This window comes from Sinohyriopsis cumingii, chromosome 6 (assembly GCF_028554795.1).
Source record: "Sinohyriopsis cumingii isolate HCF-2022 chromosome 6, ASM2855479v2, whole genome shotgun sequence".
NCBI lineage: Eukaryota > Metazoa > Mollusca > Bivalvia > Unionida > Unionidae > Sinohyriopsis > Sinohyriopsis cumingii.
Window position 1 is genome coordinate 74,886,035 of NC_142966.1, and position 23,517 is coordinate 74,909,551.

At 34.0% G+C, this 23,517-nt stretch overlaps 1 protein-coding gene across 2 annotated transcripts in view; it reads right to left on the reverse strand.

The window, feature by feature from the left end:
* The window catches only part of LOC149797222 (PR domain zinc finger protein 1-like), a 168,990-nt gene that overhangs the window by 140,932 nt on the left and 4,541 nt on the right, over window positions 1-23,517 (reverse strand). Inside the window, exons 2-3 of one of the 2 annotated variants that reach the window (XM_089961906.1) lie at window positions 23,381-23,476; window positions 19,849-19,925 (exon numbers count right to left, since the gene is read on the reverse strand). In XM_089961906.1, the coding sequence (XP_089818032.1) occupies window positions 19,849-19,853 (5 nt within the window). In that variant the 5' untranslated portion in view covers window positions 19,854-19,925; window positions 23,381-23,476. Of the gene's footprint in view, window positions 1-19,848; window positions 19,926-23,277; window positions 23,477-23,517 lie in introns of both variants that reach the window. The other variant, XM_089961905.1, reaches the window with a different exon arrangement.

The window sequence follows — 23,517 nt, forward strand, 5'->3', positions numbered from 1 at the left end:
CCATCTTTATCATGGGATACTAAAAACATATGAGATAACTTTTAGACATAATCATTTCTTTTCTTTAATGATGTGTAAATTGGCATAACATTTTTTTTAAGTATGACAGCCCAATATGACAAGAATGTGAGCCAAATCTATAAATTTCATGCTGATGTTAATAATGTTATCAATAACAATCCCCTGGTATAAGTGATAACTTTGTCCTGCCTATGCTTCATAAACAATAAAACTACCCCACATGTCAAATCCAACTGGAAACAACACAGATCCTGATCCCTCATTGAATAATACACCAGCAGATCAGGGTCTATGTTGTTTGTTCTACTGATTACTCCACCAAACTGCATAGAAACAGATCAGCAGGTGCATTAAGTGATGGCAGATCTGGATCTATTCAGTGTGCAACTGGATGCTGCTTATAAATGGGTACATAAGGTATCCAGTATAAGTGTAGAACAAGTAGAGCTCAATCTGGCTCATATCCCAGGTTCTAACAATGTCAACAGAAAATATCTTCATGTCATCAGGTATGGATGACATTAATCTCATCCATAGGGACAGGTAATTCAGATAATTTTCCTGTTATTCCATGCCCACCCAGTGTAATGGTCATTCTAAATCATTGGCATTGCTGGACAATTTGATCTGAGAGAAATATGGGTACTATCAATTACCATATACAATAAATCACCTTTAATTTAAACCTTCAGGTGTTCAAAATATTATGGTATGGATATTCAAAAGGATAGGAATTCATTTTGTTTTGCTGAAGAATTAAAATAATAAAAATTCTTTAAAATTGAACAGCTCTTGTTTCATTGGGTCACACAATCTTCAATAGAACAATAACTCAGAGCTGACTGTCCATATACAAGTTTCAAGTCTGACAGGTGCTGCAGCTAGAGCCTAGTCAAACCATCTTATCTTCAATGTTCCTATGGGAAATGATGTGACTTGATGAGCTTGGGAACTAGCTATGATACCCAACATGCAATAGGTTGCTACTGTACAAGATCTTAGATAAATTGATAAGTTCAACACAAAAAATCGAAATAATCCAAGTAAATGTATAATTATCTTTAAAGGATCATACATGAATGATAAAAATGAGTCTCTATCAGAGATAAATTAAACTACTGATACTACTGATGGAGTAACAAAATTACTGTCGTGCTAGCATGTGATAACAAATGTCCGACTTTCAAGTAAACAATTTAATACAATGGTTGTGAGAAAGGAAAGCTTTTGATCTGATTCTCAGAAACCGCAGATGTTCAGTCGGTGGGTGGCTAGACTTAAGACTTGTAATCCAAAGGTTATGTGATTCATACCCATGTAGACCGGCCCTTGCTGGCTGGTTCTGTGTGCCCTTAGGAAAGCATATACCTCCAACCTTGGCATGATATAGACAGTAATGTGCTGAAAGCACCATTAGAACCAACTAAACAAGTAATCTGATTCTTGGACCTCAGGTTTCTGTCATCTTTTTTGTTTAGTATGTTGTTAAATTAGTCTCTCGACTCCCACATGCTTCCCCATTCTCCTGTGTATCAAGTAATGTCTGATAATCCAAATTATGTGTGAAATTGTTTGAGTAGCAAATCCATCAGTTTATTAATTATTATTCACGCATTGTTATCCGTGAATACAGTAATTATATTACTACTGTATGTATGCACTACAGAATAAATATCCATGTATCAGCCTATGGTCATATTTCCATTCTGGCAAAACCTAGAACCACACTGCAAGTACAAAAGTTTTAAATAACTAACATTATAAAGAAATAGAATAAAGACAAAAAAGAATTTCGAAAGGTTACATGTTTAACAAACTAACACTGGCATATAAAAACAATCTACTAACACTGACTTTAAGTGAACAAGTACAGCATCTGGTCAAACTACATCAGCAGCTATTACTGAGACCATTGGAACAGAGCTGCTCACATCATATGACCTCTGCGTGGATGTGCCATAATGATGGTGTGAGAGCTTGTAAATTTCTGTGTTCCACGTATCTGATACTGTACTTACATTAAACTTTGTAAGAAAGCGCCCCACCCCTTGTAAAGGGTGAGGGTTGATTGGCGGATTGTACCTGCTTTCAAGGTGTCCACTTTATTCGGTTCACGTAATCTAGGAGATGATTGCCCTCTGTGTTATTGCCCGGATCGAGTAAACTTATAGGTAGAATAAATAGAGCTCTGAGCAGATACATAGAACAGAATGACTCGAACTCCCATACATAGAAAATCAAAATTTAATCAATTACATAACCAATGGTGATAACAGAATACATTAGAAAGATACACTTCTTTTGAAATAAATCTTTCACCGAGTTCAAAACACAAATATATTTATGAAAATAGCTGATCTGTTTTACTGATTGAATTAGTTCATCATACGATCGAGGGAACAATCAAAATCATTGCCTCGTACAATTGCATAACCTGCTTATAATCTGGTTCACTCCAATTTCACTGTAGCTGTTCTCTGTCCTTTCACCTTTCCCTTTCCTTCCTTTTCGTTTTTCTCTCCAACCTTCCTACTGTTTCGCCTCCCTTCAGCCCTCAAACTTTGTGTGGGTAGGTGGATATGTAAGCATGTAGATACATATATGCTTGGATACGTCAGTGCGTAGGTACATTTGAGGATACTTCTGGGAATACATCTGAAGAGCTATTTTTCCCTTTTAAAATAAACTGAGAACCAACCTAAATTTTCTGTCGGTTATTCTACTGGGAATAGAACATTACTCTCCTCTCGTTATCAGATCTTCCTATTGGTATTGAAACAGATACCAAAGGCTATTTAATTGAGCCAAGCATGGCAGACCAAAACAAACCTAATTTCGTAAGATTAATGTACTTCCTAATGGCTAATTCATTACTTTGCATTAACACACAAGACTTAAAAGTTCTGCTCTCATCTCAATTACACAAATGAATGAATGAAATTCACTACCTGGCTTTACGTTACGTTCAGCGAATACACACATTAAAGTCATTAGTATACATGAAATTATCTGAGATCGGTGAATTCAAACAGCAACTGGTAACTCATATTAACTAAAGTAATACATGAAATTCTTAGAACCTAATTTCTATAAAAACAAGTCAACAAATTCAAACAATCTGACAACCTTATATAAAGAAGATTATAGTACGAATTCATATATATATAAACTCAACACAGTTATACTTATATCAAGAGAATTGATCTACGAATTTTTACAAATAAATTCATGCACATATTATCAAATAATTAAAGCAAAATAGTACTGGTATCAAAGAATCTCATGAATTTGACGCAAATACTTTTTTCTAAGTGTTTCTCACTTCTACCACCAAAATTGTGTCCGTCGACCTTCCAGACATTTGGTCCCTGGGACAAATGTTTTATGAGAGAATTTCTTCCAAACTGAATCTCGGAGTCCCCTGTACCTTTACTCTTGCAGCAAAGCTTGGACTAGTTAGATTTTTCGATGGGGGAAATATTTACAGCTAGGAAATTTCGTGCAGAAAACAAGCCCCTTATTTAGCATAACCAATCAGGATGAAATATATTTACCACTTTTTCCTCTAGGCGCCAAAATTGGGGTCAACTTAACCTTCCTGGTTTCTGACCAAAAGTTTCTGGAAATTTTCAATTTCGACAGTTCCACTATGAAATCGAAGTTAGCCGTGTCCCTAATAGTCCATCTCGTGGTTAAGTAAACAAATGATTAGTTTAAAATTCATTACCACTACCTAGCAGACATTTGGAATTACTGCAGTATAGTGATTTAACAAGCGCCTGTCCCCATAAATCTAATTAATTGTTCTCTGGCCCAAACTAATGTGCTTTTCGTAGATCAACAGAAATTTGCCCCATCACAAACTGACATATTCCTAATTTGGTAATGTTGGTAGTTACAGGACAAATATATTATAATACTGGATACACTGAAATGAGAAAATTAAAATATCAGTTGTCCTGCCCCTCCCTAGTAGCAAACAAAACTTTCCTCATTTTCAACTCAAGATCAACACACACACACACACACTGACCACAAATTATACATTGTTCAGCATTATAAAGATTTTTTCCCCATTAGTTATAGATAATAAGATGGATAATCTAATACTGCAGCATCTTGTTATACAACAGAGGAAGCATATTGTTCAACTTACTAGTCTTTCACATTTCTGCATGTACTTCTTACCATATATACTCAGTTAAGTCCAACTGCAAACTATACAGACTCTGGTCTGCCACTGCATAATGCACTGGCAGATCTGGGTTTGTGCAGTTTGCTAGGAATAATCAGTACAACAAATGACATAGACCCTGATCTGCTAGTGAATCATGTGAGGTCAAATCAGGGTCTATGCTGTTTCCAGTTGGACTTGTATGCATGAATATATGTTAATTATTTTTAAAAAGATTTTTTGGTATCTGAAAATGATGGCTAATGAATGAATTATGGAAAAGTAATATGCAAAATGGTAGATATTCCCTACTTTCTGTGCATTTTCCCCAAATATATTTGATTTCATGTAATTGTTCTGTCTGCTAAAAACCAAGACAAAAGTAGCGATTTCTGCAAAATATGTGCCATCTCACATGCATTTTCAATCCAATTTAATCACATTTTATCAAATCTTTCATTTACTTTTTGACAATCAGTATATTAATTCCTAGAAACTCATTACATATTAAATGTTCAAACAATGCCAAGCTAGTTCCCTAAGTCTTCCAATGATGTCATTTCCAACAGTAAAAGTAAACTAATGGCACTTGCAGTGCACGAGCTACTGCAGCACGGACACTGTTAGTTTCTCTAAGTCAAATTTCTGTTAAAGTCTGTATGTCCCACTAAAACAAACTGTAAGCATTTACAGTGTCCGGCACAAGCATTAAATTGTGAATTTTTTTTTCTCAACATAAGTCTGAATTCACACAAATCATTTGAAATCAGTAATAAGAATGAAATTTGCTAACACTGTCCATAAGGATGTGCTTTTCAATTCACTATTTGTCCTTACATACTCATTTTTGTGGATATTATGTTCATAGCAAGTCACGTATTTTAATCTCCGACAGGTATCCTTTTGTAGAAACCACAGTATTGCATTCCCAATCCATGAATTTAAAGTTCCAAGAGTTAGCATTTTGTGGAAGCCATAGGAAACTGTCCCCAATCCATTCATCATCCAAGAGTTATCCTTTTCTGAAAACCACAGGAAACCATCCCCAATCTATGAAATGAAGCATGTACAAAAATGTAATTTTTCCATAAACAAGAAGTTATAACCATGAAAACAGATTCACAGTACATGTTGAACTCTCTGCATAAAATCATGCATCAATTATAACAGTAACAAATTCATCAACACTAAAGTGAACAGTATGAATGGAAACAATACCAAATTCATGGAGTGTGTGCGTGTGTGATTAGGATTTTTAACATAGCTTCAACAATTTTTCAGTCATATCGCTATGATGTCTGCAGTGGGGCAGTTTATAGTGATGTCTAGCACTGGAGCATCATGCTGCAGACATGTAGCATGATGTCCCACCCAGTCACATTATCCTGATACCAGGCTGACCAGTCCTAACACGAACCTCTTAATGCTGAGTGCCTAGCGAGGCAATTATTAGTACCATTTTTGTAAGCCTTTTGTATAACTCAGTATGGATTGAACCCATGACCTACCGTTTCCAAGGCAGATGCCCTAACCACTAGGCCTCCGGAGTGGTCCCAAATTCATGGAGATTATAAGTATGGTTAAATATGCCAAAACATTTTTCTCATCATCTACCAATATTTTACTGGAAAAAGCATCTACTTCAAATGTAAGCCATCCTCAAAAATAAGCTTAAGTTACTAAAAATTAATCAAATCCAAGGTTTATTTTCAAACATCAATCTTTATAACCTAATCCATTCATGAAATCATCAAATATTTTAAGTTTTGTGAATTGGTATTTTTTTTAAAAGAAAGAAATATATAAGTTGGATAGCCATTCTCCATTTTCCATGGGAATAATTGTAAAACAAATTGATGTATCAACAGACAGATTATCTATCCCAACAATATCTAACAGATGCCACAACCATATACACAGCTATATAAACAATTAACTAAAAACAATTACCAGAACACGAGTCAGCAAATAATCTGAGATTTGTGACAGGTTGTAAAACATTTTATTACATAAACCATATTAATTGCCCGTCCTATGATGAAAACGAAAAAAAATATTAAAAAGATTAAAAAATTGGGATAAGCGAGTTTAAAGCAAGTTTGAAGATGAAAAAAGAAAAAAGTAATTAAAAAATAGAAAAAAATTAGATGCCACAGCATGTTTCAAGCTCACAACCTCATTGTTGGCAGCTGGGACACACAGTAAGACAAATGTGGGTATTTATATATATAACATGTTTGATAATAACAAAGAGTGTATCATAATATAGAAGATTCACAGGAGCATATCTTGCTGAAATAAACAATATCACACCTGTAAGCTGTGTTATCATTTACAATTTATGACATTTCAAAACTTAAGAGAGAAATGTAACACAAAGGTAAAAAAATTCAAACACTGCTGATGCTGCTAGGAAAGTCTATTCATGTCATACAATCTACTAAAGGAGCAAGACAAACAGCTCCAATTAATTGGATGAACTAAATCTTTAGATCTGAGCGACCACTGACAGTATTCTACCCAAAGGCTTCTCAGTGACTCCTATTGTTATCCTAACAATACCTCCAAGTTATTGTGTCACTCACTTTCCTCTCCAATTTCACCCTTCATTTTCCCTGGTGTCATATGCCCTCTGGACAGGAGACAGTTCACATAGGGTCGCCGATTCCAATCTGACCTGTGGTTTAATGTGCCCCTCTCAGTAGGCATGCAGGTGAGAGGGAATCACTTAATTTTCATTGCTTACTGTGAAAACATATCACTGCATAGAGTTTATCATAAGGCAAATTTGTTTCCCATTAAATGTGAAAATCTTTATCAAGCCAAACTTTCAAATGACTGTGATTTGGTTCAAAATCTGGTGTTCTCAGTTCATTGTTAATAAATTAGAACTTATATCAATTTTCTCCCTCTCTCATAAAGATCACAACAGTTTTCTTCCTACATGATGGCAAATGAAATAAAAATGGAAAAGCTATTTGAACACTCTAGGACATAACTGTGATACCTGTCTGTAAAAACAAAAATTATGTCTGTCGAATGTTTAAACACTGGTGTGTAAAAATAAAAGTATGTCTGTTGAATCTTTGAAAAACCATGTTGGCTTAGTGGTTAAAAGGTCAGACTTGCAATCAGATTATCGTAGATTTCAATCCTGCCACCGTATTCAACCAGGTGAAATGCCATGGCCTTTCCCTGGGCAAGGTACTTCACTCTACTTTCCTAGTCAAGAAACATTCATGTGCTGATGTATCCTAAAACACCAAAAATAAAATCAAGCCTGCCACAGTTATGTCAATTCAATTAATGCATGAGCAGAAATGACATATTTAACCATGAAACAACACCTGCTACAAATGCATCAATTTATACTTTGGTTATTCAATCCATAACTAGGTATACCATATTAAACCTTTGTTAACAACTCTTTGGTCTTTAACTAAGTAACAGAAAAAAGGAAAACCAAGTACTTTAGTAAAATTCAACAAGTATTTTATTTCCCTAGAATACAAGGTGAAAATTTAAATGGAAATTCAGCAGTGGATTAAATCCCAAATAACTCACAACTCCAAAAGTACAGTGTTCCAAATGAATTCCAGTGGTGTTCTGAATGAATTCCAATCTTGAACATTCTAATGTACTAAGTCTTAAATGTGCCAATGTACCAATACTCTTGATGCATCACAATGATATAATCCATATCTTCAAGTCCTCAATAATCCCAACGTAGTGTTTTGTCCAAAATATCGATGAGCATCCAATGCATAATTTTTAAATAAAAGATTCCTCTCAAAGTATATCTGAACACAACAGTTAATACGTATACAGACTGACATTAAAGGAGGAATGAATAATTTTGTTGACAACAAACTTCTCTAAAAACAACAACATAAAAAAATTACCAGGATGAGGGTCAGAAGTTTCCTTCCAGAACATTCTGTTTCTAAAACAAACTAGACCTTGAACTAAAATATCAGTAAACAACCTATAAATAACTTACAAGCTTGACACACAAAAAACAGGTACACACCAAACCTCTATCCTCACTCACGGACAAAGGTCAAGCACAAAATAAATTAAATATACATAACACCATGAAACCAAACCTGCTGCAATGGCATCAGTTCATATTTTCTGGTTCATCAATTTATGACAAAGTATACCATATTTAACCACAAAACCACACCTACCACAATGGCATCAATTCATATTTTAGGTTTATCAATTTATGACAAGGTATAATATATTTACCCATTTACTTAACACACCCAACCATAAACAGCTACAACCCAGATCCTCTGTTGAATAATGCACAAACATATCTAGGTCTACTCAATTTGCTTTAAAAAATGTAGTAGTCTCAAATCTTTCACCCAACATATGGAGCTGGTCTGAGCCTAAATTGTTTACAGTTCAGTGTTACAGGTCAATGTACCAGTGTACGGCCATACAGAAAAGCACAGAGATAAAAAAGATCACTACATGAAGCTTCTGCAAAGGTGTGCTCAACAAAAGTGATTGCTAGATGGAGATTCTGCCAAAGTGTGCTTGACGGAGATGATCACTATATGGGGCATCTGCTTAGGTGTGAGCAACAAAAGTGATCACTAGATGGAGATTCTGCTAAAATATGCTTGACAGATGATCACTATAATGGGGCATCTGCTTAGGTGTGCGCAACAAAAGTGATATAATATCAAGCTTTTATCAATATTTATCTGACAAAAGTGATCATTATAGCTTCTGCTAAGGTGTGCTCAAGAAAAGTAATAGCTATACTGAGTTTCTTCCAAAGTGTGTTTGACAGAAGTGACTACCTTATCAAGCTTCTACCAGGTGTACTTAACAAAAGTGATTACCATTTTGAGCTTCTTTGAAGGTGTGCTTGGCAGAGGTGATCACTATATGGAAATTCTGCCAAGACATGTTCAACAAGTGATCATTATATACAGCTTCTGAAAAGGTGTGTTCAACAAGTGATCACTAGATGGCACTTCTGAAAATGTGATCAACAAGTGATCACTAGATTGAGTTTCTGGAAATGTGTGTTCAACAAGTGATCACTACATAGAGCTTCTGAAAATGTGTTCAATAAGTTATCACTAGATGGAGCTTCTGAAAATGTGTTCAACAAGTGATCACTAGATATAGCCTCTGACAATGTGTTCAACAAGTGATCACTAGATGGAGCTTCTGAAAATGTGTTCAACAAGTGATCACTAAATTGAGCTTCTGAAAATATGTTCAACAAGTGATCACTAGATGGAGCTTCTGAAAATGTGTTCAACAAGTGATCACTATATGGAACTTTTGAAAAGGTTTACTTGGCAAAGTTATTACCATATCAAGCTTTTGCCTTGGTGTGCTTGACAAAAGTGATTACCATATCGAACTTCAGCCAGGATGTGCTTTGAAAAAAATGGTAACTATATCAAGCTTCTGCCTAGGCATGCACAACTAAAGTGATCACTACAATGAATTTCTGCCAAAGTGTGGTCAACAAAAGTGATCTCTATCTCTAGCTTCTGCCATGGTAAGCTCAACAAAAAACTATGTAGAAAATAATATTTTATTGAAAGAAATAATGTCTTTCGCATATATAAATTTGATATACACTATATACTAAAAGATTTTAACGTATTTAAGTCTGTCTGCTAATTTTAGCACTTCAGGTAATGAATCAGTAATTGAGTATGTGGGAATGGTAGGTTTCAAAATACTGCTTGTTTCTGATGTGTATAATGTATGTAACTTGTATAGTTCCATACATACGGTAATATTTCACTGATGTTAATGCTTTCTTCATCTTGTATTAACTCTGTAAAAAAAAGTGGGCAATATACAGAATAATGATGCAGCTACATGTACAATAAGAACACAGCTGTGTAATTTTTCAAAATCACTGTCCAACTACTTGCTTAATGTAACAGATGGGGCACTTGAACAATTAGTTATGTGAGGCAACTCCTGCTAGGGGAAAATTAATGGAGCAGCCCTACCCTATCCCCATTGCATTGATTCTGGCACTCTTGTCTGTCACAAGAAGCCAATGAATGAAAACGATGTTAGAAATAGGAAAAAAATGATGAGAATTCTCATTACTGCTGTCTCAGATTATTCATGTTGGTTAACCTATGTAAGAAGTTTCATATTCTTGTAGTTTTATTCATTTGGGCATAGTGAAGAACCCGATGGTTGGAAAAATATTCTATAAACATGTCCCAACAGGCTTCTTTAATGATACAAGAGGGCCTATGGTGTACAGATTTGATAACACAATGCCACCCATGTTGTTATCATCAAAAACCTTAGCACAGAAATTTGGTCAGCAGATTGACTTGCTTTTGTCTGTTATGGTCCTAAGTTAGATCCCTGAAGCAAGCATGTGCTAACCACAGTACATGACTTTTGTCCATGAATTTATTTTGATGCTCACTGCTTGCCACCACTTAAGCTATCTGCAGTACTTAAATATATATACGTACAAAATAAGAAGGCTTTTTTAATTGTCTCTAAGTGACAAAGTTTAACTTGGCTCTGTAAGTCCCTAGTTGTCCTGATGGTGAAAACTTTAAAACTAAAGTCAAATACTTGGGCAACTGGGTTTGGTTCTGTTGTATTTTTCCTTCTATATTAATCAAATGAAAAATAATAGTGCTCTACAACCATTTTTCTACTCATTTCAAGTGACTTTAGGTACTACTGGACCAGAAACATACCATTTTGAGCCTTTCATTTTCAATTACCATCGATTTACATGTCAATCAAGGAATTCGAAATTAAAATCCCAAAGTGGTAGGTTTCTGATCATTGTCTGGTGATTCTTCTGAAAATGTCTATAAATCTGACTTTAGCTCCAAAGTCCCAACTATCAGTGTAACTAGGGACTTAACAAAGCTAAGGTAAGCCAGTATCATGTCTTTTGTTCCACCCAGTTTTATTCCATTTTTGCAAACACATTAAAAAAATCAGAATTTAAAAAGATACAATTTTATCCATTTAATCTTTTGTAACTCCAAAGATAACCTCCTGAAGTCTTGGGCAATAAATTCATGGATTTCTCAAGGACAAAAGAATTTCATTGAAAAAGAAAAACATTGAAGGCTGTACAGACTATGTAGTAGAGAATGCTTTATATTTAGTTATTCCATTACACAAAAACAGAAAGTAAGAAAGTGTAAGGCTTTCTATTAATGCAAGAAAATCAACAGCATAGTTTATTTGAATCAAAATATACTTTTAAGCAATAATTGTACATGATTGATAGTTAAACCAAAATTTATCTTCTACATTGCATCCGTTTGTTGAAATTTCCACAGAATTTAAAACCTATTGATGATGAGTGTGAAAATACGGTGCTGTAACCAAAACATTCATGTTTTCTCCTGTCCTCTGCTCTGATTCGTTATTGGCAGGAGATCATTTTATCTGCAAGAAATTTAAATGGTTCAACTTAAAGGAAAAATCCAGCCTTCACATTTAATTTGTTTTTTTATGGTTGGGATATACATGGGTCTGTACAGTCTATATTCCTCAAATTGTTTCTATATTTTTGTTTTTATTAAAGGTTTTCTGGCTATTTTTATTAAGATTTATATTAATAATTAAAACAAATATGTATGCAGAAGATTTCCATATTTTAAAAGTGATAAATCAATTCTTCATAAATAATTTCAAAACTTCCATAAAAAAATCTAATTTCTCCATGAAAATCTTGTAAATGTCAGCAACTGATTTCACAAATCTGGTCAAAAGACTGAACAAGGACAGAACAAGTCAATGTTAACTTGTCTCACAATATTTCTTTTGCTGTATGTGACAAACTCTATTTTCTAATGATCAGAGGCATCAAAAATTAAATTAAATTTGTGATTAACATTTCTTCATTGTTTCTAAATGGAACTTTCTTGATCGATTGATCATGCTCTCATTTTGTTATAGAGAGCACATCATTTGTGGTGTGTAACCAGTAAGTAGTTGCTGTTATTGCTGTGTTAATGCTGTCAGATCTTACATCTGAAGATTGGATGGAATACAAAAGATCTGACAGCATTAACACAGCAATAACAGCAACTACTTACTGGTTACACACCACAAATGATGTGCTCTCTGTAACAAAATGTAGATTATCCTGTTACAAAATAGGAAAACAATGGCAAACTAGTGGGACAAATGTGCTCAAATTTTATAGATGTAACAATTAAAGTGAGCTCTAGATATATGAAAATACATTATACCTAGACATGATATTTCCTTTAACAATCATCAATGGACTTAAATACATGTAAAATGACCAGTAAACATTACCAAAGAATGTCACTACAGATGGGTAAATATACATTTTCTATGGACGTTTCTTACTTTCATCAAGATCTCTGCACCCATGTTGACACTTGGTTACCACTGACCTGTAACCAATTAAAGTACCATATTTCCACCACCATAAAAGAAAACCAACCAGACAGAAAATTTCATTTCTCAGATGAAGGAAACTCAAAATCCATGTAATTTATTCCTTGATTTGTAAAAGGCAAATAAAACCCTCATTACTGTCAAGGTAGGTTCTATGGTGAATTATTGCTGTGAGGGAGAAATTATTTTAATGCTAGGTTAATGTTTGATAAAAGATGCTGACACACAAGAAACATGTGGACAAAAATTGAGGTTGATGATAGCAAGAGAAAAGAAGAGAGTGATTTAGTTACAAGAGCTTTATTCTTAAATATTAAAGCATTTCAAAACCAACCATGTTTCTACAATCAAAATATGCTGTAAGAAATGCAAATATACTGAACATGCCAATGAAGATATATAATTTATTTTTTAAATATGTAACTTATTTCAACCCATTTCCACAGACAAAATGGTATGAAATAAAGGTGATACTGAAATTTCTCAAGGCCTTAGTTAAGGACCATCCATTTAGTACATATGCAGAAATCTGGCAAAGTTTGACCCCTCCCCCCCCCCACATGCATAAACATGACCCCTCCCCCTGTACACATGCATACTTTTTTACACACCCACACAGAATGGTCTATATTTAATCCATGCTGAAACAAACAGTCCAAGGATGCTGAATCTCTGGCTGCATCAAAGAAATATGCTGCATAAAATTAAAAAGTTTGTCTAGTGTCCGCTAAAATTCAAACGCCAACTGAACCCAGTCAAACTGGTTATGTATTAGACAAATTATTATTGAGGTTTCACCCACCCAACCCGCAGACCTGCCAACCCTAATGAGCCTGTCTCAGTAAGGCAGTTGATATTTTTCCGTAAGATTGACTGTTTTCAGTAAGGTATATTCAACTGAAAAGTATGCATAGATTTTTGTTTATCACTAGTACAATTGCACAAACTTGACATACTTCTTGGAAATTCTTTTCCATTTCACACGATGACAGCAATCAAATTTCCACCACGAGACATACTCAAATTGGCACATGACATCCAATAAACACAATCGTGTCCTTTCCAGCTTTAATTCACACATATCTGAACATTCCTTTTTATTCTAGAAACTTATTTTCCCTTTCATCTTAAACATCGTATTCTGGATGCCATTTTTTAAAAATTCTATGTTCAACAGTTGATCATGCAGCTGCTTCGCATGAACAAATAGGTGCAGTTTAAAGCATCTGGGGTGTTGCTGTAAAGTTAGTCTGGTTCCCTAATTTTACTAATTCTAAGATGAAACCCGGATCCAAATAAAACACATGAACCAATTATCCAGATTTTTTGGCAACGATCATTTTTCCGTAGATTTTGTTAGCATGCCATAAGTCCGTATTTTAAGGGTAATTTTCGTAAGACTTATGGCAAAATTGTAAGAGTTGGCAGGTCTAAACCGTTTCCTATGCCTACGTACATTATCAGTAGACCACCCCCATACACAAGCGTATGTATTTTATTGTTTTATCAAAAATATAACCACTTACTAGTAAACCTTTTATTAAATAATGCCTGTCCACTAGATCTGAAATATGTATACAACTTCTGGAAACAATAACCAATTTCTCTCAAAAATTGCATTATTTTATGCACAACATTTAAAGTGTATAATTGTTTTTTCTTGAAAACTATCTAACCCTTCTAAATGTTTTTCTTTTACATCTGTGCAATTGTGTTAAGCAAGGTTATAATACAGTGGAACCCTGCTATAACGCGATAATTGGGGTCCACCCAATTGGATCGCATTAATATCGGGGTCGCGTTAATGCGGGGTTTTACAGTATTTTGCTTTTTTGAGAGAACATTGGCACATATATGTGTATTCATGTCTACATTATATGATGAATAGGGTGTCAACACCGTTTACTATCGTGCCGTCATGGCATTCAGTTCATTTATAATGCATGTAATTCCACTGAAAAATTGCACAGAGATTTACAAAATTCAAAAATTTTTTCCCTGATCATTGTAACTGAATTCAACGTCTAATATATAGCATGAACAGAGTATCAACACTGTTTACTTGCCATCTGATATTGTACTGTCGGGGCTTGAAATTAATCCATAAAATATGTAATTCCATTGCAAAAACTGCATACATATTTAAACTATTCAATAATTTTGTCACACATCATTACGTGTCTGAATTCAATGGAAAAAATTAACAGCAAAATTAGGTTAAGAAAGACGAAGCACGTGTACGGTTCATTACATTCCAGGGTCTATGAACGGTGTCTTTACAAATTTCATACTGCTAAAATTTTCTCATATGCGTTTCCATGTACAAGTATCCATTGCAAATTTCCTATAATTAACGCTTGTACACCTATTCATTTGAACGACTACAACAAGAATAATTACAAATCAGCACATGCTTTCAGCTTACATGTAACTTTTACTTCAGATTTTGTGAATATCGAAAGGAACGTGTGAAAACTACTATACTAATCATGGCGCAATGTGCAGAGAATGATTTGCGTTTGTGAACTTGCTTTTCCATAACAATAAAATATTTTTTTATAAAAAATAGGAAATTAATAACAAGTTTATAAACAAACACCATACCCATGTAAAACCCAAGAACTAAGTGCAGTAGGCCTGCAATGGTCACGAGTCACTTTTAAAAGAAAAATGTAAAGCTGAACGCATGTACAATTTCATACCCTTTCAATTTCTAGCTAATAAATCAGACATTATTTACTGGTCAACTGATTGTGTCTAATAACACCACCAAGCCCAGCAAACATGCTGGCGACTTTTTTTGCTGATGTTTAATAAACTACGAGAATCTTTTATCAACCACCGCTTTGTTGATGATGTTGATGTTGATGTTGTAGTGTTTAACGCCATTTTTCAGCACACGATAGGCTATACATGGCGGCCAGTATTATTGGAACCACCGCTTTGTCTGCTGTTTGGTTGTGTATGCAGTTTAAGAAGAAACACATGTTGGCTATTGTTTGAGCACCGACTGTATACAGAATTAATTGAAGACAATCACAAAGATGACTTACTGGCTTTACTCATGGATCAGTAATAAGTAACATTTCCGATAATGTTTATTTTTGGCATAACACTTTAAGAACCTGGTGATATTGTTAAATTTCAGAAACTATGCCACGACTGTATTATATTAAAATTTATATGCAAACTCTTCCCCAAAATGATAATAAACATTTTACATCCTATTTCTCATACTTTAAAACAAATTTTTTTTCCCAGTACAAGAAAAATACACATACATGTATTTAAAATTTCAGGAACCACACCAAGATCATATTAAATTAGAATTCATATGCGATCTCCTCTCCATAATGATACTAGTTTTTTTATACACTATTTCATGTACTCTGAACAAAAGATATTTTTTTCATGTGCGAATATACAAAATTTTGGGAGCCACGACCGTGTTATATGCAAATTCGCGTTAAATCAGGGCACGTTATAGCGGGGTTGCACTGTTCATCAGACATGCCAACTTTCCCAATTTAATCAGGAGTCTCCCAATTGTGTGTAGAACACCCCCCAGTCACAAGCAGGAGCGAAATTCTCCTGATTAAAACAGCATATCAAAGATAATTTTTATTAGTCCTTCCGAGTCAACAGGAAGTTACTGGGCAATAAATAGAAATATATCATGGCTTTTTTTTCTTCATATTTCCAAGTTATTCTGAGTCAATAGAAAGTAACAGCCAAACTTTGTATAAACAAATTGAAATAACTCATTTTTTATAGTTTCCCAGTCAATCCAAGATGACAGAAAGTAACAGGACATCTGCCATATAGACCAATCAAATTATCTTTATTTTTTTCATATCTTCCAAGTCTTAACACATTAACCCCTGCTGCATCGATAACTCATCATACTTTACCTTCCTCATCTCCTGAGTGCCTCGATAACATGGCTGAGTTTACCTAGCTTGTATCCTGGGCAAGTTTGAGCAGCAGTATTTGTCTAGGCCAAATCAGCACAAACCATTGGTTGACTTGAAGCCATTTCCTAATTATGCAGACAGTTTAACCAATAAAATTTTAGCTTAGAGTGAATATTACTGAACAAAGGGTAAAAAATTGACTTCGATAGCAGCAGAAATAGTGAAAATATATAGATCTGAAAGCGATGCAAATTGACGAGAATCAGAAACTGGGAGCAGACTTTTACTTGACAGACTCTGACGGAGAATTTTCAGGATTTTAATCAGACGAGATTGATAGTGACATCGAAAAAGCTACTGGAGATAACAGCGGTAGTGATGAGAATGAGAATGTTGAAGAAAATGGAAAAGAAGAAGAAAATGAAAGAAGAACTGATTGATGGCTCGTAAATGATAAAACACACATTGACAAGAGGCTATACACAGGACCAACACCAGAGCCAACAACGTATTTAGACCCTGATGCAAATGAATTTAATTTTTGGGAGCTTTTTTTTCTTATGAAAGAATCGTTAAATAAATGTTTGGGAAATAAATGTTATTTGCACGAATGTTTATAATTCAAGGTTTGTTAAAAGTTTTATTAGTTTTTAAATTTTCAGTGAGAATTCTAAGGAAGAAAGGTAAGTAAAGAGCAAGTAAAATATACCCATTTGTGTACAGTATTCACAGGATGTTAAGTTTACAAGAGAGATGACAAGTGGAATTTCTATGTACATAGAATAGAATTATTTCATGTGTTGATGGTGTTAATAATTCTGTGTGAATTCATAATGGATTTTATGGATTATTCATGGCAAGAGAAGCAAATTGGCAAGTACATCATTTGTTTTCACCTTCATGCATGAGTTTTATTTCTGCATGTGGCATGAAATTTATACCATTATGTATTTAATTTTATTGAGAACTGCTGCGCCAATTTTCAGCTTAATTAAATGAATACAAATAAAATAACAAATTTATTACAAGTAGCCCCCTCTATAAAAATCTGCAAGCCAAGTGCTGTCAGCAAGTCTCAGGGATACAGGCACTGGTAAGGCTAACACTACTCTAGGTGATCTCTGCAAGTATGCTGTAGGGGACTGTCTAGCTGTTTGGCTCAGGTGTTAATTTGTTAAAAGTGCTTTTTTAAATCATAATTCGCTTATATTGACATCTGGCCTGATTACTGTGTGCTGTGATGCACTCAAATAATCTTGCTACCTGACTAGCTACAATCGACAAACCATTGAAGGCAGGACCAGGAACTGCTACAATCAACCAAATGATGGCTAATTCTTTTTTTCTTCCTCTCTTAAATTTACTAAGAAATTGTTTTTTACTTCAACTTCAAGGAAAACTTAATTTCCTTTGAAGCACCAATTGTTCTGTATAAATACTAAGCTAAATGAAAAAAATATTCAGTATCGTTCAATGTTGTACAATTATTAGATGTTTCTGCCATAAATGAGCATTTGTTTTGTCCTCCAAAGACGTTCTTCAATAAACACATGCACCCTTCATCAATGCAAGCTGACTACAATCTTCAAAATCAAAACAAAACACCTTTCATCAAAGGAAGTCAGCACCAAACTTAAATAAAAGCAATGGAATCTAATAGATTGTTGCATTTTCCAAAGTGACTGGAACAAATTTATCATGCTGTGAAAATTTCTGTTTTGCAGGAAAAAAGTTTATGCTTACTATCGCAAACATGGGCAGCATAAAACACAAATTAAATTTTCAATCTTCTGAAACCATATATATCCGACAGTCATTTTTTAATTTGTTCATGTTTTCATTTCCCTATGAAAAGCCTCAATCCATGGGTAGCCTCAACAAGATGATAGCTTTCTCCAGCTGACCAAAGTCCAGGACAATTTAAGTACATGTAAACAACCATAGCCATGTGCGACTGGTGACAATATCATTGTGAATTGTTTAATGAAAGTGTTTATTGACAATGGGATATAGATCAAATGAGGGCCATCATTTTTTATATACGTGTTATTGGTTTTTTCTAAAGGGATACAACTGATACATGACTTTTACAGCACAACCTATACTTGAATTCATGGATCTTTTCAATACATGTACAGTACTTAATGCATTACGGACTTGACTATACAAATATAAGTTGTCAATATACAAGTGTAATTTACACTAGTTTTTTCTTTATCCAATCAAAAGCGCCTATATTTCTGCACCTGCTTTTATTCCCCATGCCACTCCCTAGCCTTTCCAGCCATTTTTTGGGAAGATGCATCATTTTCTTCAGTTAAATGACTTAGCTGACTAACATGGTTCGGTATATAGCATGGTCAAGTTCTAATAACTGGACCAGAACCATCATATTATAGCTAGGTCATTGTGTGTGCGTATGTGGTGTGTTCCAGGTTTTGTGTACTTTGGAATTTTGTACTAATCACTCAGAATACTTTATATTTCTTCAGTCTGACATCCAAAACTAATCAGGAATATACAAATTCATATATCAAACAAGTTTTTAAAATAAAAAAAACTACCTACTGACCCAACGTTTTCAAGCCTGTTGCAGATACACAATTCTTTATTTCTGGTCTTATAATTTTTTTAAAAACAACTATGTACAGATTAATTTTTTTCATCCTGCATTAAATCAAAACGTATATCAAACAGAAAATAACCCAATTTATCAACTGACAATGTGTATTTAAACAGCACAAATATTTCTGCAAATCAAAAATTTTCTGTCATGTGAAAAATAAATATGAAATAAATATTTTCAAATTATTTTTGTAAATCATGCATTTTAAGAAACATTTTTTGCAGGATGCCCTTAAATTTGTAGTCCTCTGTTCCATTATTAACATACTACAGACGTAAATAACTTTCCTACCATTTTAAAACTTGTGCAGTGACACTAATATAAAAAAAACGACCTGAACCAAAAAGTGGTTGTTAAATCTGAAATTTAATCATCAACTTCTTAGTAGCTATTTTCTCTCTGGGGCATTCACTCTTCATAAATAAGATCAAATATCTTGGTCACAAAAGTGAAGCCATTTTTATTGTTGGCAGTGAAGATGCGTGTAAAACCAATGTCACTCTAAATCTATCCTGAGGGCAGAATATACACCCAGCATTTTCCAAGTCTGCATGAAACAGTATTTGACAACCAACCCTTCCGGTCTAAGGCAGAATTCAGTCTCTTTCACAGATTCAATTTCTGAATGAAAAGGCTAGTGAAATAAAATGTAAATAATGATGAGGTATTAATTTAACTCTAGGTGAAAGACTTTTACACACATCATTTGGGCAAATCCATCCTGCAGGGCTTTAACTTCTTTTCTTGGTGCAGCCTTGTTCTACATTTCACTTCACACCTGTAAATGAAAGTTATTCTTGTGATTTTCTTTTAAATGAATGTTGATACCAATCCAAAATCCTTTTATACCAGTATTTTTCAAATAATAAAATCCAACTGCAAACTACACTGACCCAGATCTGCCACTGCATAATGCACAAGCAGGTCAGGGTCTATGTAGTTTGTTAAGAGTAATCAGTAGAATATGGACCCTGATCTACCAGTTTATAATATGATGTCAGATCAGGGTCTTTGTTGTTTGCAGTTGGACTCAGCTTATGTATGAGTATACTTTGCATTCACTAAATCAAAGACTTTAGAATTATAAGTTAGCATTTCTCATATCATGAAGTCAAGAAGGGAAAAAAAAGGAGAAAAGGTTATCTACACTATTATTCAAGAATGACATTCTTTTGAACTTAAATTGTCAAAAGTAGAGATCATGTATTTAATACCCCCATCCAAAAGCAAAGAAACAGAATTAAACACTCCTAAATTTCAACAAAAAATGACACACTGTACTTGTAAAATATGATGTTTAAAGTCATTTCTTGACTATTTTTTCTAAACTTGTTGTTAGGTAAGTCTCTAAGATTATCTACAACCTGTTTTTTTTATAGTATGTAATACCCCTCTTTCCTAATTAACACAGCATGGACCATTGACAATCATAAACAGTAATTATGCTCACAAATAAATACAAGAGTACTATATATTATTAAACACATTATTAATTTGACTACTATTTACTTTTCTCCATCATTCCTATTTCTTTGTTGTCATGATTATAATTTTCCAGTTTAAGTGAACCTGATTACCAGTGGATCCAACTAATAATTTATTTCAAAAGATTCACCCAGTAACAGATGACAGATGACCCCTAAACCCTTCTTGCCAATTAAGGACCCTTACTTTGTCTCCACTGGTGATCTCTTTGACTGCCTAATTATGACCACACATTTCTAACAACACACCAAAGAAATCAAATAAGATTCATTCTGACCTGAAGGCCAGTTCAAGAGACCATACAGAATAAAATTTCATGCCAAAGAATTATCATACAATCTGCTGTTCTAAGCTCTTCAATTTCAAGGGTCTTTTGAGTTTTGAAAATCCAATAAAATTTTCATCAAAATAGGTTGGATATTACCCATACCATTTATCTAATAACACTAAGACTCTGCAATCGAGAGATGAGCATTTTGTCAATTTTTCTATTCATTCAATGCGCTAACATACAGGTGTTTGCTATGAGTGACAGTGATGTGTGCCTCATCCTTGACAAGCAAATCTTAAATGAAAGGCCGAGTGGACTTGAAGTCACTGATGGAATGACCTCTCCTTTATATCTATCCAATTGTGAAGGGTCTGTGAAATAGCGAGGGAAGGAAACAAGAGATCTAACTCTTTGTCCATGTCCAGCATTTGGACAATTACAACTTTCATTGTGAAACTGATCTTTAACTGTCCTTTAATGTCCAACATGCCTTTTGTGTTGACTGGGCAGAGTTTTAGCCTCAGAGACACAGACAAATTTCATTTTGGCTGCAACAAAAGACATCTAGAAAAAGAGGAAAATTTTATATTCCATCCATTTGCAGCATCTTCAGCAATGTATGTGAGGTGGACAATTAGACCAAGTGATTATGAACATAATGACCGGGCCGGACACAATAATCTGCCAAGAGCTGACGATGACACACTCAGCTCTTCCCATTTATATTGTAATTGTAAACCATAAATACCAAGGTAAAACTCAATCTGTCCAATTAAATTGAGATTTCCTGGTCGTAAGATGGTTTAATCAACACAAAGAGAATTGCAGTGCCATATAGTAGGCATTGCAGATTTGAACTAACCATTGGTCAATGTTGTCTAATGATCTGCTAGATATTAGTTTGAACTCTTGCACCAAGTTCAGGAAGCATGCTGCCTGACAACAATTTGATTTTACTTCAGCTTCTACTGAGTTACTTGTTTTTGTTTCCCTTGTCAAAAACAACATTATTCTCTGCATATGATTTTTGCATAAAATTAATGAAACTTTCCTCTAACGAAGTGAGTAAATAAAACACTAACTTAGGCTAAAAAAAAATTTAAGTAAGTAGTGTTTAAAACTCTGCAAAAAATGTTTGTCCAATAGGGCATAAAGCAAAGGTAAACCAGGCTATTCATGGAAGATCAACCATAAAAAAAGTCCAAATAAGAGAAAATAGACCTTTGAAAATTATTCCCCTAACTCTGCATTATAATAATGGTCAATATAATTATCATCATAATCATCATCACCAGAAAATGAATTGTCAAAATATTTCAAGATTTCAACTGTAAACAATCAAGTTTACTTGCTGTCATTGGTCAATGGCAGTTAGGACACCTAGAAAAAAACATATAAACATAGTATATCAAGCATTCTTATTCAGTGTATCTGCACTAAAAAATAAGTTACCTGGGTACTAGGATGTAGCTCTCCTGTGTCAAACGAGAAGATTTTATCTAGTACAGTGTACAATGATAATATGATCAATATTTTCCAGCTCAAAAATATATTTGAACTCTGAAATCAAGAGATCTTTTAAAAAATCATATTTCTTATTGATTAAATAATGCAGACTGGCTACACAGATTTTTGCAAAACAATCCATTTATTTTGTGCAAGATAATCTACATATGAATAAAACTATTAAGAAAAATTAGTAGAAATCACATAAAATTAAGGAACTTATCTCTGTTATAGTATTGTATGGTTATCTATCCCTAAATTTGAAGTGTTTCACTTACCACAATTGTTCTAGGTTTTTTTTTTCTTCAATTATGCAGTAAATCCATATTTTAGGATTATTCATCAGTGTATCTGCAGCTATGATGAGAAGTGTGTATGGTGCAGAAATTTGCAACATGTGTCAGCCTGATAATGTTTAATTGGCTTACTAATTAAACAGAATGGGTTGTTTACTTTTCATTTTATATGTATATTAAAAAGGATACTCCCTTTTTATGAGTTTATCTTTATTTGCCTAAAAAGTAAAAATCTTTGAGTATATCTAAAATTCATAGTCATTGCCTGATTAAATGTTACAAAATCTACACACAGACAATTGTACAGATCAAATTGTCAAGTTTCTGCCAAGGCAGGCTTGGCAAACATTTATGATTTAAGTTTAGATCGCAACCAAATATTCATCACAAGATTTAAAAGAATTAATCTTGCAGTAAGTGTAAAGCTGACTAGTTTAATGTTCACTGTATACTCTTGTTAACTCAATTGTTAATTAGGTTGTATTTGAGATAAAGAAAACATGAAAATGTGGAATGTGCCATGCACAGAGATTAAACCCATGATTGCTGAGATGCAAAGCTAAGCACATTACTGATTTATGATCCAGGCCCACTGCATGGCTAGATCATCATGCACTTCATTCAATATCTTCTGTTGATGTTATCCCCATGCTAAAGTAGGAGATACTGCAATACCTTTCATTCATATTGTCTGTCGATATCTCTATTTCCTTCTCAACTGCTCTATTCTTCTGTGGAACTTCATACATAGGATGCCGATGTGATAACCACCTGCAAGAATAATATAGTTTTAGGGCCATATACCCTCAAGG